Raw genomic sequence first — 21,894 nt, forward strand, 5'->3', positions numbered from 1 at the left:
GTCATTGTGCAAACCAAAGAAATGATGTTCTCATTAATTTCTTTTATATTCTATATGGATATCAAACATGGGATGCATTCATTCATATCAATAAATGCAATAAATAAGTGTAGGGTATTATTTGCATGAGATTGTTTTGAGTTATGTTGTAACCTCTTATTTTAAGAGGCTGGCAGAATTGAGGTGGGAAACAACTGTTAGAATCCAAAATTGGACCTTGAGGACAATGCCTAACATTTGTTCCTCTAAAAGTCTTATTTTGAAGTTGCAGATAACAAAATGTAAACTATCATGACATGGTGATAGGGATATGAACCAGGAAGTTTTATAGTTAGTAATTATAAGTTCTATAAACCTGCTATTCAGAGAGTGGTTGATTATAAAGAGTAAGTTATACCTTAGTGTAGGTTTTTTTCAACCTTGGCAACTTTAAGATGTGTCAATTTCAACTCCAGCAATGTCCTATCTGGGAAGTTCTGCAGTCCACATATCTTAAAGCTGCCAAAGTTGAAAAGCAATGCCTTACAATGACTTTTTTATGACTTGTGGACTTCAACTCCCAGAATTCCTGAGCCAGCCATAGGAGTTGAAATCCGCAAGTCATAAAGGGACCATTGTTCCCCACCTCTGCTTCAGAGCATATCTTCTTTCCTTCAGTGAAGTAATCTTGTAATCCTGAAAGAAAAATAATAGTTCATTGAACATTTTCAATTTCACCTTGCAGGCAGCTTCCTTTTTTTAACCACAATCAACAGGCATTCTTGCAAATTTCCTTTAAAGCGGAAAGGGCAAAATTGAGCAATAATATTTAATTGGAGGGAGGGTAGATGACTGCAATAATTGATTAGTGATGCATTGGAAGAAGAGCTAAATAATGCATATGATCACAGCAGCTAGGTTGTTGATCGATCAATGGATTCAGAAAGTGGCGGGGTTTGCGGAAATGGCAAAAATTTCAGCTTTCTTAAAAGGTCAGAAGCAGGAGAATTACACACAGGAATGGGTAAAATGGATTGATTATATACAGAATAAATACCAGACTAGGAGTTATTATGTAGCCTTTAGGTAAGAATGCTTAGATTGATAGATGATCAGAGTAAATAATATACGGGATGTTTGGAATTGTTAGAGTGGTATACAGCGGAAGCCAGGGGGGTGGGCTTGTGTGGGAGGTGGGGGAGGGTTAGGGTGGAGGGCGGGGTAATATATATGTATGAATAAATTAGAAGATGGAATTAATGAAACAATGTTATTTTAGGAGAAATTTATACTAAGAGTTATATATGTGAAATTAGCTTAGAAAATGGGATCAATGTGCTATTATTAATCTAAGAGAAATTTATATTGTGTTTGTTGGGAGGAGAGGGGATACAATATGAGTAATTTACTTTAAGACGGGGAGGGGAGGGGGCAAAGTATTTGGTATAATATTTGAATGTGAATTTTTGCGGGGGGGTTGGGGGGGCATAACATTTGTATGAGTTTTATATTGTATGGCGGGGGGGTGAAAAGGGGGAAAATCTGTTTGTACAAAACTCTTTTAATAAAAAAAAATGCATATGAGACACATAATGTATATTCTACTAGCATCTCTCAGCTAGCCTATTGAAATTCATTTTACATAGGGTGGAGATAGCTTGGAAAGTAGTGTTCACAAAAATGTGGCTGTTAGATTATTAAGCATTACGTAACCTGTTTTGCAGCATGTATCCAACCACCTATAGACTGTGGTAAGTACCTACAAAATCTGTTACAGCTTTTTTTTCCTAGTCCCTTGATTTTTGCTATTATTTTAGTACTTCTGCATTGACTTGCATATTTCATCCTGCTTAATCAGAAAATCTAAGAAAAGGGTGAATCTGTCGACCACAACAGAGGTGTCAGAGGGTTAAAATAGTCAAAGTGGCAGTCACAGCCATGGAATCAAAGCCCCCACCTCTTTTTAAAATGCATCACGAAAAGGATGAAGTTTCAATCACATGTTTATAGCCACTATTTTTATTTATTTTGCCCCCTTCCTTGTGGATGTCCCAAGGCAACATAAGATTTGGAGGAATGCAGATTGTTGTTTCAAATAAGTTTTGAAATCTTTAGACTAAGATCAGTGTGTAATACAATGTAATAAGCCAGGTTGTCAATAATTCTTTGTGAGTTTAGTATTAGTATTCCAACTTCAGACTTCTCACCTGAATCACCTTATATCTGCTGAAATTTAGACCATCCAGACAGGGGTGGTTTTCACTTACCTTCCCTAAAACTAAAAGTTCTCCTCATACATATGTGCTAGTCGTTCCTGACTCTACGGGGCAGTGCTCATCTCTGTCTCAAAGCCGAAAAGCCTGTCTTGTCAGAAGACGTCTCAGTGGTCACGTGGCCGGCACAACTAAACACCGAAGGCACACGGAACACGGTTACCTTCCCACCAAAGGTGGTCCCTATTTTTCTACTTGCATTTTTACATGCTTACAAACTGCTAGGTTGGCAGGAGCTGGGAAAAGTAATGGGAGCTCGCTCCGTTACACGGCGCTCAGGATTTGAGCTGTCGACCTTTCCAATTGACAAGCTCAGCTTCTTAGCCACTGAGCTATGTGTGCTCACTTCGTTCACATACACCCCGTCCACACATGCACCCAGCCTTCTGCCCATGCGCTTTGCTTGAAAAACATCCCTAAATAGGACAAAAAAGAGCCAGGGCGGGTGAACGGGCCCACCGAGATTTCCACTATTGGTTCAGGCAAACCAGTCTGATCGGGTAGAATACCACCTCTGCATCCAGACTCAAGGAGGAATGGATGGACAGAAACAGAAGGAAAAATTAGTCTTGAGGACTTTGGTTTCTCCTGTAAGAGTGTTTATCTTATTTTTTTCCTCTAAGATGATTCTGGAGTTTATGTACCCATGTTAGGAAAAAGACGTCCATGTAATAATGATGAAGAGGAAGAGTGTGATGATCTACCACAGATGTGCATGCTAGGTAATGCCTGTCAGTCAATGTACAAAGCAAACAATGGATATTGTATCTGTGTGTTTGGCTTGGATTATATTGCAGCCACTTCTGATTCCAGAATTTTCAATCTTATGAGAATAGAAAAACTGTAAGTGATACCTGCGATTTGTGATTCCCAACATCTCTTCTCTGAAGGTCATTCAGTTAAAAATGATGACAAAAATGTTGTAAAATTGAACATGACTCACTTTACTACCACCTAGTGACAGAAACTCCATTCCTAATTGTGGTTGTAAGCCAAGAACTACCTGTAGTTAAAATTAAGAAATTGGGGAGGGGCAACAAAGAGGGGGTGAAACAGGTTGTTTGATGTACCAGATAAGTGTGAAATCTTGAAATTGGCTCCTAAAAATCTTGTTTTTAAATCTCTTCAAAATTCCATGTTAGTAACCAAATATCAAATAGAAAGTATCTTATCCCAAGGTTCCAACTCAGGTTAATAAACTAGAAATGTAATGTTTCAGTCACAGGTAGTCTAGATTAATTTTTTTTTTAAGTAAACATTTATGCTCATACCCAGTGAAAGTTCTTCCGTTTATCAGATAAATTTGTTTAGGCATTGCTTCACTTGACTAAGCTATTGTGATAAAGTTAAATGGATTTAGAAAGATATATTATGGATAAATGTAGTTCTTAGCCGTGGTGGGTTCCTAACTGGTTTACTACCAGTTTGCTCGCGCGCGCACAACACTTGTGCGCATGCAGAGTCTCTCGCCACTTCCACTACCGGTTCAGCTGAGCCGGGAACAACCCACCTCTGGTTCTTAGACCTAAAAAAGATACTCCCAAGGTTGTGTCAAAAGTACATTTACCTCCAAAACTGTGGGGTTTTGCCTCAGAAAGAGTAGTTTAAATGTCATGTTCGGTATGAAGAAATCAGCCAAGAGGAAATGGAAGGTAAATATTGTATAAACCTTGATGGATTCTCAATGTGCTGTGATATTGATGTGTGTATATGTATATATATATATTGATAGCTCAAGATCCAGGACTTTTCAGACCTCAGGAGGAAGAATCTCCCCTTTTGAAATTGGTATCCCTGCAAAATGCAGATGGCTCCTGGCCTCATGGGTCTGCCCTAGCCACCATACTAGACCTGAATGAGGCTGAGATCTCAGGCACAGCACCAGCCCATGTAAGTCTATAGAGATCTTATGGCATTTACTGCAGGTGGGATTCATTTGTTTGCAAGAATGCTTTTTATGATTAGAAAAGGCTATATTTTTTGGAGGAATGGAATATAAGATTAGAGTTACGTTATGCGTTCTAGAACCCTCCAGATGCACTGTGAAGACATTAAATGACAAAATCTGAACTAAGCCAACTGTTACTAAAAACATCATGACGTTGATAGAGTGTAAAACAGCATTCTTGTGAAGATGGGAAGTGTCAAAATATGTGGGACAGCAAGCCAATGCATGGTTAGTCTCCATTTAGTCACTGACTGGGGACTGGAAGGGCAGAACCATCTTATGCCGTCTCTTCCCCTAAAGCCTGTAGCATCTTAACTTCAAGTTTTCATACGTAATATAGAGCAGGGGTGTCAAACTAAAAGCCCGGGGGCCAGATCTGGCCTGCATGGTGCTTAGATCCAGCCCATGGGGCCAGCTTGGAAACAGCAAAGGACCAGCCTCCTGCAGCCCTATGCCAGTGAAAATGACCCCAGGAGGCTGCAGGAGATCATCGCTGCCGAAAAGAGAGCATGGGGGACCGCATGTGGCCCCCTGGGCTGTTTTTTCTGGCAGAGGGCTATCAAAACAAACTAAAAACAAACTAAAAGAAGAAAGGGAAAGGAAAGATGGTAAGAGACCAAGGAAGGAAAAATAAGAAAAGAGGGAAAGGAAGAAGAAAGGAAAATGAAGAGGGAAGGAAAAGGAAGAGAAGGAAGGAAGGTTATGAGAGTGAAGGATGGTCTCAGGGAAGTCCTGCCTTAGTACTTGGTCACTACAGGTGCCCCCAACACAAGTTATGTCGAGCTGGCCATGCCCACCATGCCCACCCCCATCCCTGGCCCTCTGAGGTCAAACCCAACCCTGATGCGGACCTCATTGAAATTGAGTTTGACACTCCTGAAATAGAGCATTCAGATGATCAAGCAAAGATTTCTCCATGGTAGGACATAGAATGGAACAGGAGTCGAAGCATTGCCAAAAAACAGTGCTGGAGCATTGACCATTATTCAATGGAAAATAGGGAATTTAACTATTATCAATGAATAATAGGGTATCCATTGCCTTTTTCAACACACTGCTCTGTATTCTGCACAACAGCTTTCATCTGCAATAGCATTTAGCTGTTAAATAGTTCCTAAACATCATTTGGCCAAACATTATGCATACCTGCTTAGGAATAATATGTTAGGCTCATTCTGTGTCTTTTTCCCACCATTGTTTTCAGGTGACCCCAGATATATGGGCAACAGTGCTGGCTGTTCTCTGGCTTCATCTGAAAGCTGCAGAGCAGAAAGATGAGTGGGAGCTGCTGGAAGGAAAAGCTGTTCGTTGGCTCAAAGTGAATGCAGGTGAGATACCATGGACAGGTAGAGAGGAGCCAATTCTGGATGGATGACAACCGACTCAAGCTCAACCCCTCCAAGACGGAGTGGCTGTGGGTTCCGGCCCCCCGGTTCAACCAGTTAATTCCATCTCTGGCCATTGGGGGCGTTCAACTCGCCCCCGTGGAGCGGGCGCGCAATTTGGGCGTCCTCCTGGATGCCAGGCTGTCCATGGATGACCATGTGACAGCCGTGGCAAGGGGGGCGTTCCACCAGGTTCGCCTGGTGCGCCAATTGCGCCCCCTATTGGACCGGGACGCCTTACGCACAGTCACTCATGCGCTGGTGACGTCTCGCCTGGACTACTGTAACGCTCTCTACATGGGGCTTCCCTTGAAATGCACTCAGAGACTGCAGCTGGTCCAGAATGCGGCCGCGCGGGTAATTATGGGGAGTACACGGTACTCCCATGTGACACCTCTCCTGCGCGAGCTGCACTGGCTTCCTGTGGTCTATCGGGTGCGTTTCAAGGTCTTGATTACGATCTTTAAAGCGCTCCATGGCTCAGGACCTAGTTACTTGCGGGATCGTATTCTGCCCCATACATCCCTGCGACCCATCCGCTCGCACAGAGAGGGACTTCTCCAGGTGCCGTCCACCAGACAGTGCCGAGGGGCGGCGCCTAGGAGCAGAGCCTTCTCTGTGGCGGGCCCAGCCCTGTGGAATGACCTCCCTCCGGATATTAGGACCACCACTGACCTCCGCTCCTTCCGTGTAAAGCTCAAGACCCACCTATTCCAAATAGCTGGCCTGGCTCAACCATAGCTTCATATCGCTCCTGACGGGTTTTTAATTCTGTAATTTTTTTTAATGGGATTTTAAATTGTGTTTTTAATTGTTTTCACTCATCAGTCTACCTCCTCCATGCACATGTATATGTCTTTGTTCCTATGTTTGTTTGTCTTTATCTGTATTTTATTTGTTTTGATTGTACGCCGCCCCGAGTCCTTCGGGAGAGGGTTGCGGCTAACAAATAAAATTATTATTATTATTATTATTATTATTATTATTATTATTATTATTATTATTATTATTATTATTATTATTATTATTATTATTATTATTATTATTATTATTATTATTATTATTATTAAGAAACAGTGGCTTATGGCACCACTTAGCCTACTTTGGGCAACCATGAAGAAAACTAAGCAATATAAGACCTAGTTTCTACTCGGATGAGAAGCAACTAGGTTTGCTAGTCAAAAAACTATTCCAAGAGAAGAGAATATCAAGACAGTTCTAAATTATTACCAAGAAAAATATATGGATATGTCCACAGATTCTTATGTGGATGACACTTTGGTGAATATATTCCAATGGTAGAGTCCATTAATCTTATTTATTCCTGTGTATGTACTTTATCTTTACAAGTCAATATCTTTTTTCCTAAGAGAATAGTATATAGTTAATGAAGTTTCTTTCTGCCGGATTAAATAGTTTACTGGTTTTTTTTTGTTTTTTGTTTTATTGATTAACCTTTGGGCCCTGTCCCAATTTGAGTCAGTAGGATTTAGTGGTTCTAATACTAGAATAGGACCATGACATCCAAACTCAAGTCCATCATCAGTTCTGAAAGCTCACAAGATGATTTAGAACCATCACTTATGCTCAGCTTAATCTAGTCTTATAGGATAATTGTTGTGGAGGTCAGGTAGTCAAGGGTGTATGATATAAACTACTTTGAGTTCCATTGATAAACTTAATATATAAATCTGTGCTATCTTGAATAGCTGTTTGCTGTCTTCTGGATTAAATAGCTCAGACATCCAAAGAACCACCTTTATTCATTCATTCAATTGAGGCTATTAGATCTGATTTGAAAAAAAAAATCCAGAAAACATCCATGACTGGAAAATGTCTACGGTGTTGCAAAAGTGCTTTTCAAAAGGCAACTAGAGTTTTTTGTTTTTCCTTGAAGACATTTTGCTTCTCGTCCAAGAAGCTTCTTGAATGAGAAGGAAAACAACTTCAAGGAAAAACAAAGAAAGTCCAGTTGCCATTTGAAAAAGCACCTCTGGGACATGGCTGCAAAGAGAAACTGAAGATGCTATAGTGCGCTTGTGAAATTTTGCAGCCCAGATTTGATAGCCCTAAATATACATATTTCCTTGTTGACTGTTTCTTGGTTTCTCAGTGTATGGACTACTTCGTTTCTATTATATATATATGTATGTATTTGTGTTACAGCCCAGGTTCAAATCCCAGTAAGGGTATGGCTAGCTGATGAGAGCTAAATAGCTTGAAATGGATCTATACTAGTCTCCCTTTATTTATTTATCAGCACAAATACAACTATATATATATATATATATATATATATATATATATATATATATATATATATATATATATATATATATATATATATATATATATATATATATATATATATATATATATATATATATATATATATATATATATATATATATATATAACAAAAATGAACATAAAACATAAAACACATACAACCTTCCATTTCATATAGCATGTCATTTGGTTACAAGATTTTGTGCGTCCTTCCCTTGATCACCATTTACAATTATATATCGAATCACAAATTGTTCATTAGATAAACATAAGTACATTATTATTACATGTCAATTTTTCCAACTGTAATTATTATTCCTTAATTTTAAACAAGATATTCTGAATATTGAATCCATACATACAACATCATTTTGCATCAATAGTTCAACTCCAGGGACGTGCGGTCAGGGGAGGCAAGGGAGTCAGAGCCTCACCTCTCTTCATGAAATAATAGTGTGTGTATATATATATATATATATATATATATATGTATGTATGTATGTATGTATGTATGTATGTATGTATGTATGTATGTATGTATGTATGTATGTATATATATATATATATATATATATATATATATATATATATATATATATATATATATATATATATATATATATATATATATATATATATATAGTATTATATATATATAAAATATTATAATGTTATATACATCCGCCCGGCCGCACCCGGGAGCTGCGTAGGCAGAAATGTTGTCAGCGCTCCCGGTTGACGAAGCCACAAAAGCGACTGGGGGACGTTCCCGTCGCTTTCGTGGCTTCGTTATCCGGGAGCGCCGGCAACATTTCTGCCTCCGCAGCTCCCGGCCGTGGCTGGACAGATGTAGCCAGAGCGGCACCGAGACAGTCCGGGCGGACAAAAGAGCGAGCGAGCGATGGAGGTCCTCGGTCGCTCGCCCGCCGGACTGCCTCGGTGCCACTCTGGCTACATCTGTCCGTCCGCGAGGTGCGGAGGCAGAAATGTTGTTGGCGCTCCCAGATGACGAAACCACGAAAGCGACTGGGGAACGACGAGAACCTTCCTGCCTCGTTCCCCAGTCGTTTTCGTGGCTTAGTCATCCGGGAGCGCCGGCAACATTTCTGCCTCCGCAGCTCCCGGCCGCGGCCGGACGGATGTAGCCAGAGCTGCGCCGAGGCGGTCCAGGCGGACGAAAGAGTGAGCGAGCGAGCGATGGAGGTCCTCGGTCGCTCGCCCACCAGACTGCCTCGGCGCCACTCTGGCTACATCTGTCCGTCCGCGCCTGACGACTAAGCCACGAAAGCAACTGGGGAACGATGAGAACCCAGCAGAGGCAGGAAGGTTCTCGTCATTCCCCAGTCGCTTTCGTGGCTTCGTCATCCGGGAGAGCCGAAAACATTTCTGCCTCCGCAGCTCCCGGGCGCGGCCGGACGGAGGTAGCCAGAGCGACGCCGAGGCAGTCCGGGCGGATGAAAGAGCGAGCGATGGAGGTCCTCGGTCGCTCGCCCACCGGACTGCCTCTGCGCCACTCTGGCTACCTCCGTCCGCGCCCGCGAGCTGCGGAGGCAGAAATGTTGTCGACGCTCCCGGATGACGAAGCCACGAAAGCGACTGGGGAACGACGAGAACCTTCCTGCCTCTGCTGGACAGGAAGGTTCTCGTCGTTCCCCAGTCGCTTTCGCGGACTGCGGAGCGCGAGCCGGCGTAGCACGCTCAGGAAGGCGGGGAATGGGATCACGTGTGCTGGAAGCTGAGGCAGCCTCAGCCTCCAGCACACGTGGTCCCATTCCCCGCCTTCCTGATGACGTCACCAGCATCACCAGCCATAAACCTCACCGCACGTCACTGTTCAACTCCAATTATTATTCCTACGTTTTAAACAAAATATTCTATATATTGAAATCATACATACAACATTATTCCATTACATCGTTCTAATCTGTTCAACAGTGCTAAACCCGTATAGTATTGCATATATCATTCTATTATTCTTAAAATATAAAAAGTTCTCCCACTTTTTCCATTACTATGATTTTTTTATCTAACCATTGATAAAACAAATCCCAAACCTTGTAAAATTGTTCATCTTCTTGTTCTCTAATTTCAAATGTCAATTTACTCATTTCCGCACATTCCATAATTTTTTTAATAGTTTCTGCCTGCGTTGGTATTTTCTCATTTTTCCATTTTTTTTCAAATACAATTCTAGCTGCTCTTAAAATATTTACAATCAAGTATTTCAAGTCTCTATTATATATTTCTGGTATACTTCCCAATAAAAAAATCTCTGGTTTAAAGTCTATATGTTTTTGTGTCCTTTTCTCCAACTACGTGTGGATCTTAGTCCAATATCTTTTAGCTTCTGTGCAAGTCCACCACATATGGTAATATGACCCCGGTGTCTGATGACATTTCCAACACTTTATTCTTGAACATTCTTGCTATTCTCGTCAGGGGTAGATGCCACCTGTAAAACATCTTATACACATTTTCTTTATATGCTGTTGACATTGTCATTTTGTAATTTTGGGACCACAATTTCTGCCACTTCCCTAAGTCAATCCCATGCCCAAATTTTTTCTCTCAAGCTATTATAGTTTCTTTAACTTGTTCTTCTAACGTAACCTCTAGTAAGTGTCCATAAAGTTTTTAAATTACTTTTGCATCAGTACCCATCAAAATTTTATCTTACTCAGTCATTTTATCATAAAACCCTTCCTCTTTACCTTCCTTTTCCAGATTTTACATAGATTTAATTTCACCCTCTGCATTCAATATTTCACCATATCTAACTCTTTGTTCCTTTTTGTATATTATTGCGTATGAAAAGGCTTCGATGGTTGATAGCCAGACTGGAATTTTTAAATAATATTGTCTTTTAATCTTCTCCCAATTTAGTAACAAAGCCTCCCGTAGGTAATGTCTTCTAAAATACCCCTGTGCTTTAGTTCCCTTGTACCATAAAAGGGCATGCCATCCCAACAATAGATCATGTCCTTCAAGAATCAAGAATCTGGTATTCCTTAGGGTTATCCATTCTTTAACCCAACATCAAACTTGCTGCCTGGTGATATAGTTCCCAATTGGGCAGGCCCAATCCTCCTCTTCTTCTTGCATCTTGTAACAATTTTAGTTGTATTCTTGCTTTTTCTCCCTGCCATATGTACTTCAACACTATTTTATTTAAGTCATCAAAGTAATCCTTCCCTAGTCTAATTGGAATCGTCTGTAACAGATATAAAATTCTAGGTAGAATATTCATTTTAATTGTAGATATTCTCCCTATCATCGAAAGTTGTAGATTTTCCCATTTCTTCAGGTCCATCGCGATCTGTTGTTTGAGTTTATAGTAATTATTGTCTTTAAGAACGCTGCATCTTGCTGCTAAATATATCCCCAAATATTTAATCTTGTTCGTAACTTGCATCTCCAAGGTTTCTGCCAACTCTTCTTTTTGTCTTGTTGACATATTCTTTGTCAAGATCTTCGTTTTGTCTTTATTTATTTTTAATCCTGCTACTTTTCCATATTCTTCTATTCTTTCTATCAATTTAGATGCTGTTTCTAATGGATCCTCTAGAATGAAGATCAAGTCATCTGCGAATGCTTGTAGCTTGTATTCTTCCTTTTTGATTTTCATTCCTTTTATTTCTTTTCCTCTCTGACCTTTCTATTTAAAACTTCCAACATTAAGACAAAAAGTAAAGGTGATAATGGGCAGCCTTGTCTCATCCCTTTCTTTATTTCAATAGAGTCTGTCAGATCTCCATTTATCTTAGCTGTTTGTTTATAATATATAGTTTGTATGGCTTGAGTAAATTCTCACCAAAGTCCATCTGTTCTAGTTGTAATAGCATAAAGCGCCAATTCACGTTGTCAAATGCCTTCTGAGCATCCAAAAACATCAATGCCAATTGTTTTTCAGGATGTGCCTCATAATATTCCAAAGTGTTTTAAGATTATCCTCATATTATCTTTAATTTGTCTCTTTGGCAGAAACCCATTTTGATCGGAATGAATGAAATCACTTAAGTATTTTTAAGGCGTTCTGCCAATATTGAAGCAAATAATTTATACTCTGAATTTAATAGGGAGATTGGTCTATAATTCTTAATTTTTAGTAAATTGGCCTCCTCCTTCTTTTGTGGGGAGTTCTGTAGTTCTTTTTCAAGACCCTTACCTTATATTCATTAACAAGTCCTTTAAGTGTTTGTCTTTTCTTTATATTTCTCTTCCTTGTATAGTCAATTATCAGGCCTCTGGTATAGGCCTTCATTGTGTCCCAAAAGTTCTGCATTGATGTCTCCTCTTTTCGAAAAATACCAATTCCTTTTCCATTTTCTCTTTTAATATAGTGTTGTTTAATGTCCACCTAGATCTTTGTCCTTTCCATCTAATTATCATTGGGTTGTGGTCTGCCCAAGTACTTGTTTCAATCTCAATTTCCTGTAAGTTATAGGTCGATTCAGTCGCTACCCATATCATATCAATTCTAGAATAAGATAAATGTCTGTTTGAATAAAAAGTATATTGTTTTTAGTAGGATTTCTCTCTCTCCAAACATCCTTTAAACCTGTCTCATCGATCATTTTAAAAAAGGATTTAGGGAGTATCTTTCTATTTGACTTCGTTGTTTTTTGTGAGTTATAGTCCATATTCTTATCTACAATTCCATTAAGATCTCCTATCATACAAATATTTAAGTAATCCAAATCCATTATTTTCCTGTGTAATTTTCTGTAGAATTCATCTTGCTTATCATTAGGCGCACAGATTGCTATTAGGAGCATTTTCTTATTGTCCATAATTTCCACCATCAAAATTCTTCCATCGTCATCTGTATAAATTTGTTCTACTGGGATTGTATCTTTAATATAAAGGATCACTCCTCTTTTCTTACAGGTTGCCAATGAAGTAAATGTTTTCCCCAGCTTTGGTTGCCTTAATAAGTATTCATGTTGCTTTTGAATATGTACTTCTTGTAGACAAATTATATCCAATTTTAATTTCCCTAGTTTGTGAAATATTTTCTTTCTTTTATTTGCTGAATTAAGTCCATTTATGTTAATTGAGATCATTTTCTTCTCTTCCATATTTATATTTTATACATAGGATTTATTGCTCTGGTGGCTCTAGGTTCTCGTAGATCTCTAATATCCATGCCACCTACAGCACTTTCTACTATCTCGATACCGCCTACTGCTCCTTCTTCTTTTCCAGTCGAAGCTGAAGACACCACTCGTGATTCTGTCACCGATTCTTTATGTCCAGTCTCCTCAGCCTTCTCTCTGAGATGTTCTTCGGAAAATGCTTCTGCTTTTTTAGTTGAATCTATTCTATACCTTTGTTCTTGCCATACAAACATTAAACCTTCTGGTATCAACCATCTGTAATTAACACCTTTTTTGAGTAGAATTTTAGTCAAAAATTGATATTCTCTTCTCGATTCTCTCACTCTTCTTGGTATTTGCTTCAAAACTACAATCTTTGTACTCCAGTTTTCTATCTCTTGCTTTTTGAAGTATTTGCATCGTAATTGCTTTCTTGGTAAACCTTACATGAACTTCCCTTGGCAAGTCATTTCTCGTTGCATTTCTTGTATAAACTCGAAATGCTTCATCTATAGCATTGGCCATCTTCTCTTGGGTTAACTCAAGGACATTTATCAAGATTTCTATCATTATTTGTAACAGGTTTTCACCTTTTTCTTCTATGTTTTGGAATCTTAGAAAAAATTCTGACCTTTCCATCTCCCAATTCAGTATTCCAATATTATCTTTTTCGACCACACTCAGTCTATTATCAATCTCCCCAATTTTCTCTCTTTCGTTACTTTTTCTTCAATTTTTTGTAGTCCATCTTCATATTTCATCACCATTTGTTGAATACTATCAATTTTTTCATCAGTTTTAACTGCTTTTTGTTCCATGTTCTCCGTTTGTTGTTCAATGTTTCCCATTCGTTGTTCTATTGTCTCAATTCTTTTTTCCATGTTTTCTGGTCTCTTTTCGATGGTATATGTTTTTACTTGCAAATTCTGAATTCCTTGCATAATCATCTCTAAGGTAACTACCTTCTTTCCCTTTTCTTTTTCTTGTTGTAACATTGTCTGTATTGATCCTTGTCCTCCTGCTGGTGAGGAGGAGGGTGTTGTTGTTGCAGAACCTGTGGTTATTATTCTTTTACTCATTTTCAAATTTTTCTATATTATAATCCACTTGGTATAAAAGTCAATTGTAATCCAGAGTGACCATAAGGTGATCAAAGGTTAAAAAAAAGAAAAAAAGGTAAAACAAAAAGAAAACAAAAAGGCCGAGGAAAAAGGGAAGAAGATTCTGTGAAAAAAAATGTCAAGAGTAAAACAAGAAAGTAAAATGGAGACAGTAGGTAAATCTACTATCAAAAATGTGAAAAGGAAAAAGAAAAAGAAAAGACCCATAAAAGAGAATAAATATCTTCAATCTTTTCTATGCCATAATCCAATTGAAAAAAGCCAAAAATTGAAAACAACCCGACTTCACAGCAAAAAGAAGTAAACACTGCCACCCACAAAAAAGAAAAGAAAAAGAGAAATAGTTTCAAGGCTTCTTGTAAAGTTAAAACTCTCTAAACAAAAGAAAAATAAATTCAAAACTTTTATAGAATGAAAGCCTTTCAAGATCACTCCAGGCTTACTCTTACAGTTTTTATCTATTCTCTCTAGGCAGAATTTCAAGGACTGCAAATTTCAGAGTGAGCGCCTGTGTAAATAACTCTTCTCCTATCAGTCCTGGCTGAGCCAGTAACCTTGGAGAGCAACCTTTCCCAAACATTCAATCAGACAAAAAATAGAAACAAAATTTCAAATCCTCTAGATGGCAGTGTTACTTATCCAAAATTTACCTTCTCTGTATTGCGTTCTCTGCCTTATTAAGAGAAAAGAAAAAAGAAAAAGCCAAATGAGAAACACTGTATATAAAAAAAGACTCCTAAACAATCCAAAAAGTAAAAGGCAGGAAAACAGAAAAGAAAAAAGACCTCTCCATTTAACACTGCACTGATTAGAAAGTCTAGTCAGGCTTCCAACAATAAAAAGGAGGGGGGGAAATTTCACTTTGACTGTAGCCTTATATTCGCCGCTTTCTCTCTTTCATCAGTCTTTATTTTAAATTAGTTGTCTTCATTTAGGATGTTCTCATAAATCAGAAAAAAGATAAAAATCTCACCATGAATGACACACTCTCTCCTGCACTTTCACTTCCGAAGCAATCAGCAATTTCGCCAGCCTTAATGGCTGCTTCCTAGCCGCTGGCAAAAGGGGTATTCCTGGATCACCAGAGACTTTGCGGGTTTCTCTGGGATCGGCAGGATATGCCCCTTCCTATCACCGTCTCTTCGGGATGGTTTAGGTCCAGTTGGACAGTCCTGCGGCTGGAATTTTGGCAGCGTTCTCAGAGCCCCGAGATTGACCGTCATGTCAGCTTCCTGTCTCCTACTTCGTTTCTCTTAAGTTATCTCATATATATCCCCCCCCCCCCAAAGATGGCAGCGCGCTTAGACGCTGCGGCTTTGAGCTCCTGGTGCCACAGTAGAGGCAAAAACTAGTCTATACCCACAGGGAGTTATTAAAGATTGGATCCTGTAATCGGCTAGATATTACCAGCGACTTCCAAAAGTCTCATAATATTCTGAGTGACACAGTAAGAGTGCCAGGCTCCCCATGGATCATTGTTGGGCCTAGGAGGCGGCGAAGAGAGCGAAAGCAGAAGCAGGCATGCAGAGTTCGGTTTGCTAGTTTGGTTACGGAGGCAGCCTCATAGACCAGCATTACCAAGCATTTTTCTAACCAACTCTAGATCCTTTGTCCACAAAACTGATGAACTAGAGCTATGGATGGCAGCGAATAAGCTCATTGTAACTGCTGTGTGATGATCATCACAGAGACCTGGCTTCATCCACTTGTACCGGATGCATCAGTGGAGCTAACTAACTGCACCACACACCGCTTTGACAGAAACAGCAACTCTGGTAAAAGCAAAGGTGGAGGACTTTGTATTTACACACATAATAACTGGTGTACTAACAGTAGAGTTGCTTATACTCACTGTTCTGCAGATGTGGAATTCTTAACTGTCATTTGTCTGCCATTTTATTTACCTAGAGAGATTTCTGTTAGTTATCGCTGCTGTCTATATTCCACCTGATGCAAATATTAGCACAGCACTCTCTAAGTTACATGACACCATCGAGAGGCAGCAACAAACTTACCCTGAGGGCGCTTTTATCATGGCTGGGGATTTTAATCAAGCCAGTCTAAAGTCTGTTCTCCCTAAGTTTGTGCAGTATGTGCAGTGTACCACCAGACGTAAGAATACTTTAGACCATACGTACTCAAACTTAAGACAGGCATGTAGAGCAATCCCCCTCTCCCATCTGGGTACATCTGACCACATCTCTCTGCTACTGTGCCCAAAGTATATCTCCCTTAGGAAAAGGATACAACCAGTCTGAAAACTGTCAAAATCTGACCGGAGGGAGCTCTCTGCCAGTTGCAGGACTGCTTGAGACTACCGGGTGGAGTATATTTGAACATTTGGAACTGCAAGAATTCACTGACACTGTACTCTCATACATTAAAACATGCACAGACAATGTAACAGTGAATAAGCGCATCAGAGTTTACAGTAATCGTAAACCCTAGATGTCAGCAGAGGTACAATCACTTCTGAGAGTCCGAAACTCTACCTTCAAGGCCGGAAACGAAGACAAATACAATGAAACCAGGGCAAACTTGAGAAGAGGCATAAAGGTGGCTAAACAGAAATACAAACAAAAGGTAGAGAAGTAACTGGAAGATAATAACTCAAGACAGGTGTGGCAGGGGTTACAACACCTAATCAACTATAAGGGCAATATGAAAAAAATAGCCAATGCTAATGCCCTGCTAGTAGAGGAGCTAAATAGCTTCTTTACCCACTTTGAGGTCAAAAGATCAGTCTCTGTGGCTCTAACCTAAAGGCCCTCTGACCTCCAGCCACTCACCCTGGATGAACATCAAGTGAGAGCTGAGCTGAAGGCTGTAAATACCAACAAAGCTGCAGGTCCAGAAAGTGATAAAAACCTGTGCTGACCAATTAACAGAGGTCCTGACAAGGATTTTTAACCTCTTCCTGCAACAGGCTAGAGTCCCATCATGCTTGAAATCAGCCACAATTATCCCTGTTCCGAAGAAAGCAGCCATAAAAAGTTTGAATGACTATAGACCCATTGCACTGACGTCTATAGTGATGAAATGCTTTGAGAGACTGGTCCTACAAGACCTCAGGCCCTGTCTTCCACCAAATTCTGATCAACACCAGTTTGCTTATAGAAGCAACAGGTCAACAGGGGATGCCATCACCACTGCTCTACATATTGCACTGAGCCACCTTGAGAAATCTGGGAATTATGTCAGAATGCTTTTTATAGAGTATAGCTCGGCCTTTAACACCATCTTACCAGGAATTCTCATTGAAAAGTTGACTGACCTGAATTTCCCTCCACTCACTTGTGAATGGATCAAAGACGTCCTGACGGATCATCCACAAACAATAAGGGTTGGGTCCTTTACATCTTCCACGCTGAAGCTCAGCACAGACTCCCCTCAGGGCTGTGTGCTCAGCCCATACCTGTACTCGCTGTATACATATGACTGCATATCCTCTGATCCATCCAACACCATAATAAAGTTTTCAGACGACACAATAGTGCTGGGTCTCATAACTGGAGGGGACGAATCAGCATACAGGGAAGAAGTCCAGAAGGTATCCACATGGTGCTCAAGAAACTTACATCTAAATACTAGTAAGACAAAGGAAATGGTGCTAGATTTCCGGAAGCACAGAGACGAACCTGCCCCACTGTATATCGAGGGGGGCTATGTGGAGAGGGTTTCCTCTTTTAAATTCTTGGGAGTGCTTATTAGTCAAGATCTCACCTGGAAAAACAACACATCTCTGGTGATTAGAAAGGCCCAACAGAGACTTCATTTCCTTAGAGTCCTGTGAAAAAATCAGGTGGAACAACAGCTGATGACCTCTTTCTATTGGTCCACCATAGAAAGTGTTCTCACATATTGTATTATAGTATGGTATGATGGTTTAACAGCTGCGGACAGGAAGGCACTAGAGAGAGTGATCAATTCGGCACAAGAAACCATTGGTTGCCCTCTGACACCACTGGATGACATCGCCAGATCTCACTGCTTTAGCAGAGTAAGGAAGATACTCAGAGATGATTCACACCCTGGTCAGTGTCTCTTTGCACTTCTACCATCAGGCAGAAGACATCAAAGTATAGCCAGCCGAACAAACAGGTTTAAAGATAGTTTCTATCCTTGGGCTTTCAGACTTTAAATTCCAACCACAATCACTCCATACACACGCTAGTTTTTTTTTTCTTTTTCTTTCTTGTTTCGTTTCTGTATAATTTTGCACCAGTGAGGTTAAAACCAATTTCATTGCATTTAAGTACAATGATAATAAAGATTATACTTATATTAAATCCCCTTCTACTTTGGGTTTAATATGTATTTTGATATTGGCCATATGAGTAACAGTAAGGAGCATTTCTTTCTACGTGGACCAGTGGTGGGTTTCTACCGGTTCGCACCGGTTCTGGCGAACCTGTTGGACAATGAACCCGGAAGTAAGTTCCTGCCCCGCCCCTATCACTCACTTGCTCACCCCTGCCGGTTCAGAAGCCACTCCATTGCTCGCTCACCCCCCTTTCTCCCGTTCCTCCTCTCAGCGATCTGAGGATTCCCCACCCCACTTTTCCCTTCCCAAAAGATCGCTGAGAGGAGGAAAGGGAGGATTCCCCACCCCACTTTTCCCTTCCCAAAAGATGGCTGAGAGGAGGAATGGGAAGGGAAAAGTGGGGTGGGGAATCCTCCCTTTCCTCCTCTCAGTGATCTTTTGGGAAGGGAAAAGTGGGGTGGGGAATCCTCCCTTTCCCCCTCTCAGCGATCTGAGGATTCCCCACCCCACTTTTCCCTTCCCAAAAGATGGCTGAGAGGAGGAATGGGAGGATTCCCCACCCCACTTTTCCCTTCCCAAAAGATCGCTGAGAGGAGGAAAGGGAAGGGAAAAGTGGGGTGGGGAATCCTCCCTTTCCTCCTCTCAGTGATCTTTTGGGAAGGGAAAAGTGGGGTGGGGAATCCTCCCTTTCCTCCTCTCAGCGATCTGAGGATTCCCCACCCCACTTTTCCCTTCCCAAATGATCGCTGAGAGGAGGAAAGGGAGGATTCCCCACCCCACTTTTCCCTTCCCAAAAGATCGCTGAGAGGAGGAAAGGGAAGGGAAAAGTGGGGTGGGGAATCCTCCCATTCCTCCTCTCAGCGATCTTTTGGGAAGGGAAAAGTGGGGTGGGGAATCCTCCCTTTCCCCCTCTCAGCGATCTGAGGATTCCCCACCCCACTTTTCCCTTCCCAAAAGATGGCTGAGAGGAGGAATGGGAGGATTCCCCACCCCACTTTTCCCTTCCCAAAAGATCGCTGAGAGGAGGAATGGGAGGATTCCCCACCCCACTTTTCCCTTCCCAAAAGATCGCTGAGAGGTGGAAAGGGAAGGGAAAAGTGGGGTGGGGAATCCTCCCATTCCTCCTCTCAGCGATCATTTGGGAAGGGAAAAGTGGGGTGGGGAATCCTCAGATCGCTGAGAGGAGGAAAGGGAGGATTCCCCACCCCACTTTTCCCTTCCCAAAAGATCGCTGAGAGGTGGAAAGGGAAGGGAAAAGTGGGGTGGGGAATCCTCCCTTTCCTCCTCTCAGCGATCATTTGGGAAGGGAAAAGTGGGGTGGGGAATCCTCCCATTCCTCCTCTCAGCGATCTTTTGGGAAGGGAAAAGTGGGGTGGGGAATCCTCCCTTTCCTCCTCTCAGCGATCTGAGGATTCCCCACCCCACTTTTCCCTTCCCAAATGATCGCTGAGAGGAGGAAAGGGAGGATTCCCCACCCCACTTTTCCCTTCCCAAAAGATCGCTGAGAGGTGGAAAGGGAAGGGAAAAGTGGGGTGGGGAATCCTCCCTTTCCTCCTGTCAGCGATCTTTTGCTAAGGGAGGCTTCTCAAAATGGGAAGCCCATCTCTTTGCACCCTTCAATCCGTCTCTCTCTCCCTCTGACCTCCCCCAATGGCTCAGCTTGAAAAACTGGGGGGAACAGAGGAAAAGGAGGAGGAAGGAAAGGGGGGAGAGAAACGGGGGGGGGGGGAAGAGAGAGAGAGAAAGAGTGACACACCAAGGGGGGAAGTTGGGGGACTTCCCTCTAAATACTGACGCCCTCTGCTTTTGGGGGGAAAGGAGAGGAGGGTCCTTGGTGATTTGTGAACCTCTACCCCCTATTCACCCTATCCCAGTTAAGCCAGCTGGGTTTGGGACCCAGCCTTTCTAACTTCATTTGGGATCTTCTAACATCCCACTCCCACCCGGTCACACGGCCAGCAAGCCACTCCCACCCGGTCACATGGCTGGCAAGCCACTCCCACCTGCTCACATGGCAGGCAAGCCACTCCCACAAAGCAGGCCACACCCACAGAGTAGGTTCCAAAAATTTTTGAAACCCACCACTGACGTGGACCATATTGTAGCAAGGACGATGGGCTATTACGACCTTCCTTGGTCAATCCCCATCATTGTAGCTATTGCTAAGAGTTCTGGGAATTAAAGTCAACATAATATAGTGCATACAGATTTACTTCATAGCACATTAATTATACTGGATTTTGACACTTGTTTCTTTATTTTCAGGAGCTCAGCTGGCTGAGTGTGTCAAAGTTGGCAATGCAGTCCTGGGAAGCAGTGTGAGCCTTCAGATTTGGGGGCTTTGAGTTCATGGAGTTATTCTTTTTTATTTTATATTGTTTATATATATCCCTGCATGAGTGGTGTGATAACTGAGTACCATACATTTCAGTAAAAACTGGCATAGAATTATAACTCATAGTTATTACATTTCATTTTCATTATTTCATATTATTTGCCCATATCTTTTACTATCACCCTTCAGTTCCAAACCTTCCTCTTATTCTTTCATATATATCAATATACATATCAATATATTTTCCCTTTTATTTCTATCCCTATTTTAATTTTTTCCCCTTCTATCACTATTATTTTCAAAGACATGGTAATGACATTTCTGTTTCCCATTTTCCATCTATTTTGTTATTCATATTTCCATTATTTTACTCTTCACATCTGATTAACACAATCATTTAAAGCATTTAAAATATATGTATTTCATTTATTTCTAATATCATCATTCAAACTTTAATTTTCAATTAAAACTTAATTCTTATTCATTCATCTATTCATGTTCTTTCCAATCCTCTAGTCCATATAATTCTACTACTAATACACATGTTTGCATTAAAGTATATTCATTCATTTATCTAATCACCTTTTGCTTAATTCTAACATTTCACTACAAATCATATACTTATTGTTATGTATTATAGTTTTCCCTCTGGTCCGTTCCGCTAGAGGGCGCTGTGCTCGTTGCTGATTGGTTCCCTGTTTGACAGCCGGCATATATAAAGAGCTGCCAAACAGGGCTCAGCTGTTGCCAGTTAGCTGAGACGCGCGAATTGTGAAGTGCCGCGTTTGGCAACCTGTTATCATTAAAGCTGTTAGCTGCTTGAAGTCCTGGCTCGCCTCCTGTCTGTTCACCCGCGTTCTCCCAGCTAGAGCATTGGCGATGAGGGTGGTATTTACAGAGGAGGAGCCCAGGCAGAGTTGTTGAAAGTCACTAAGCTGAGCTGAGTCCCAGAGCTGAATTTTCCCTCAGGGAAATTACTCGACGAGAGGTCGAGCGAGTCACTCACTACGAAGAGGGCCTCTGATTACCCCCCATGGGGAGAAGATTTGCCTCAGGATGGCTTCAATGAACACATTGGTCGTGTTTAATGGGGCCACAGAAACTTGGGACTCTTATATTTCCTGTTTCGAGTGCTTTTTAGAAGCCAACGACTACACTGATTTGTCTGAACAACGTAAGAAGTCGTGCTTCCTAAACCTATGTG

General features: G+C 41.0%; 1 protein-coding gene across 4 annotated transcripts in view; it reads left to right on the forward strand.

The window, feature by feature from the left end:
• VWA5A (von Willebrand factor A domain containing 5A) overlaps positions 1 to 21,506 on the forward strand; it is a 35,919-nt gene extending 14,413 nt beyond the window's left edge. The window contains exons 16-21 of one of the 4 annotated variants that reach the window (XM_081932468.1): positions 1,704 to 1,730; positions 2,288 to 2,428; positions 2,876 to 2,974; positions 3,985 to 4,142; positions 5,405 to 5,528; positions 20,621 to 21,506. In XM_081932468.1, coding sequence (XP_081788594.1) covers positions 1,704 to 1,730; positions 2,288 to 2,428; positions 2,876 to 2,974; positions 3,985 to 4,142; positions 5,405 to 5,528; positions 20,621 to 20,700 — 629 coding nt within the window. In that variant the 3' untranslated portion in view covers positions 20,701 to 21,506. The remainder of the gene's footprint in view (positions 1 to 1,703; positions 1,731 to 2,287; positions 2,429 to 2,875; positions 2,975 to 3,984; positions 4,143 to 5,404; positions 5,529 to 20,620) is intronic. The other 3 variants (XM_081932469.1, XM_081932471.1, XM_081932470.1) reach the window with 3 other exon arrangements.
• Positions 21,507 to 21,894: the final 388 nt, after the last annotated feature.

This window comes from Natrix helvetica (assembly GCF_964273705.1).
Source record: "Natrix helvetica genome assembly, chromosome: Z".
NCBI lineage: Eukaryota > Metazoa > Chordata > Lepidosauria > Squamata > Natricidae > Natrix > Natrix helvetica.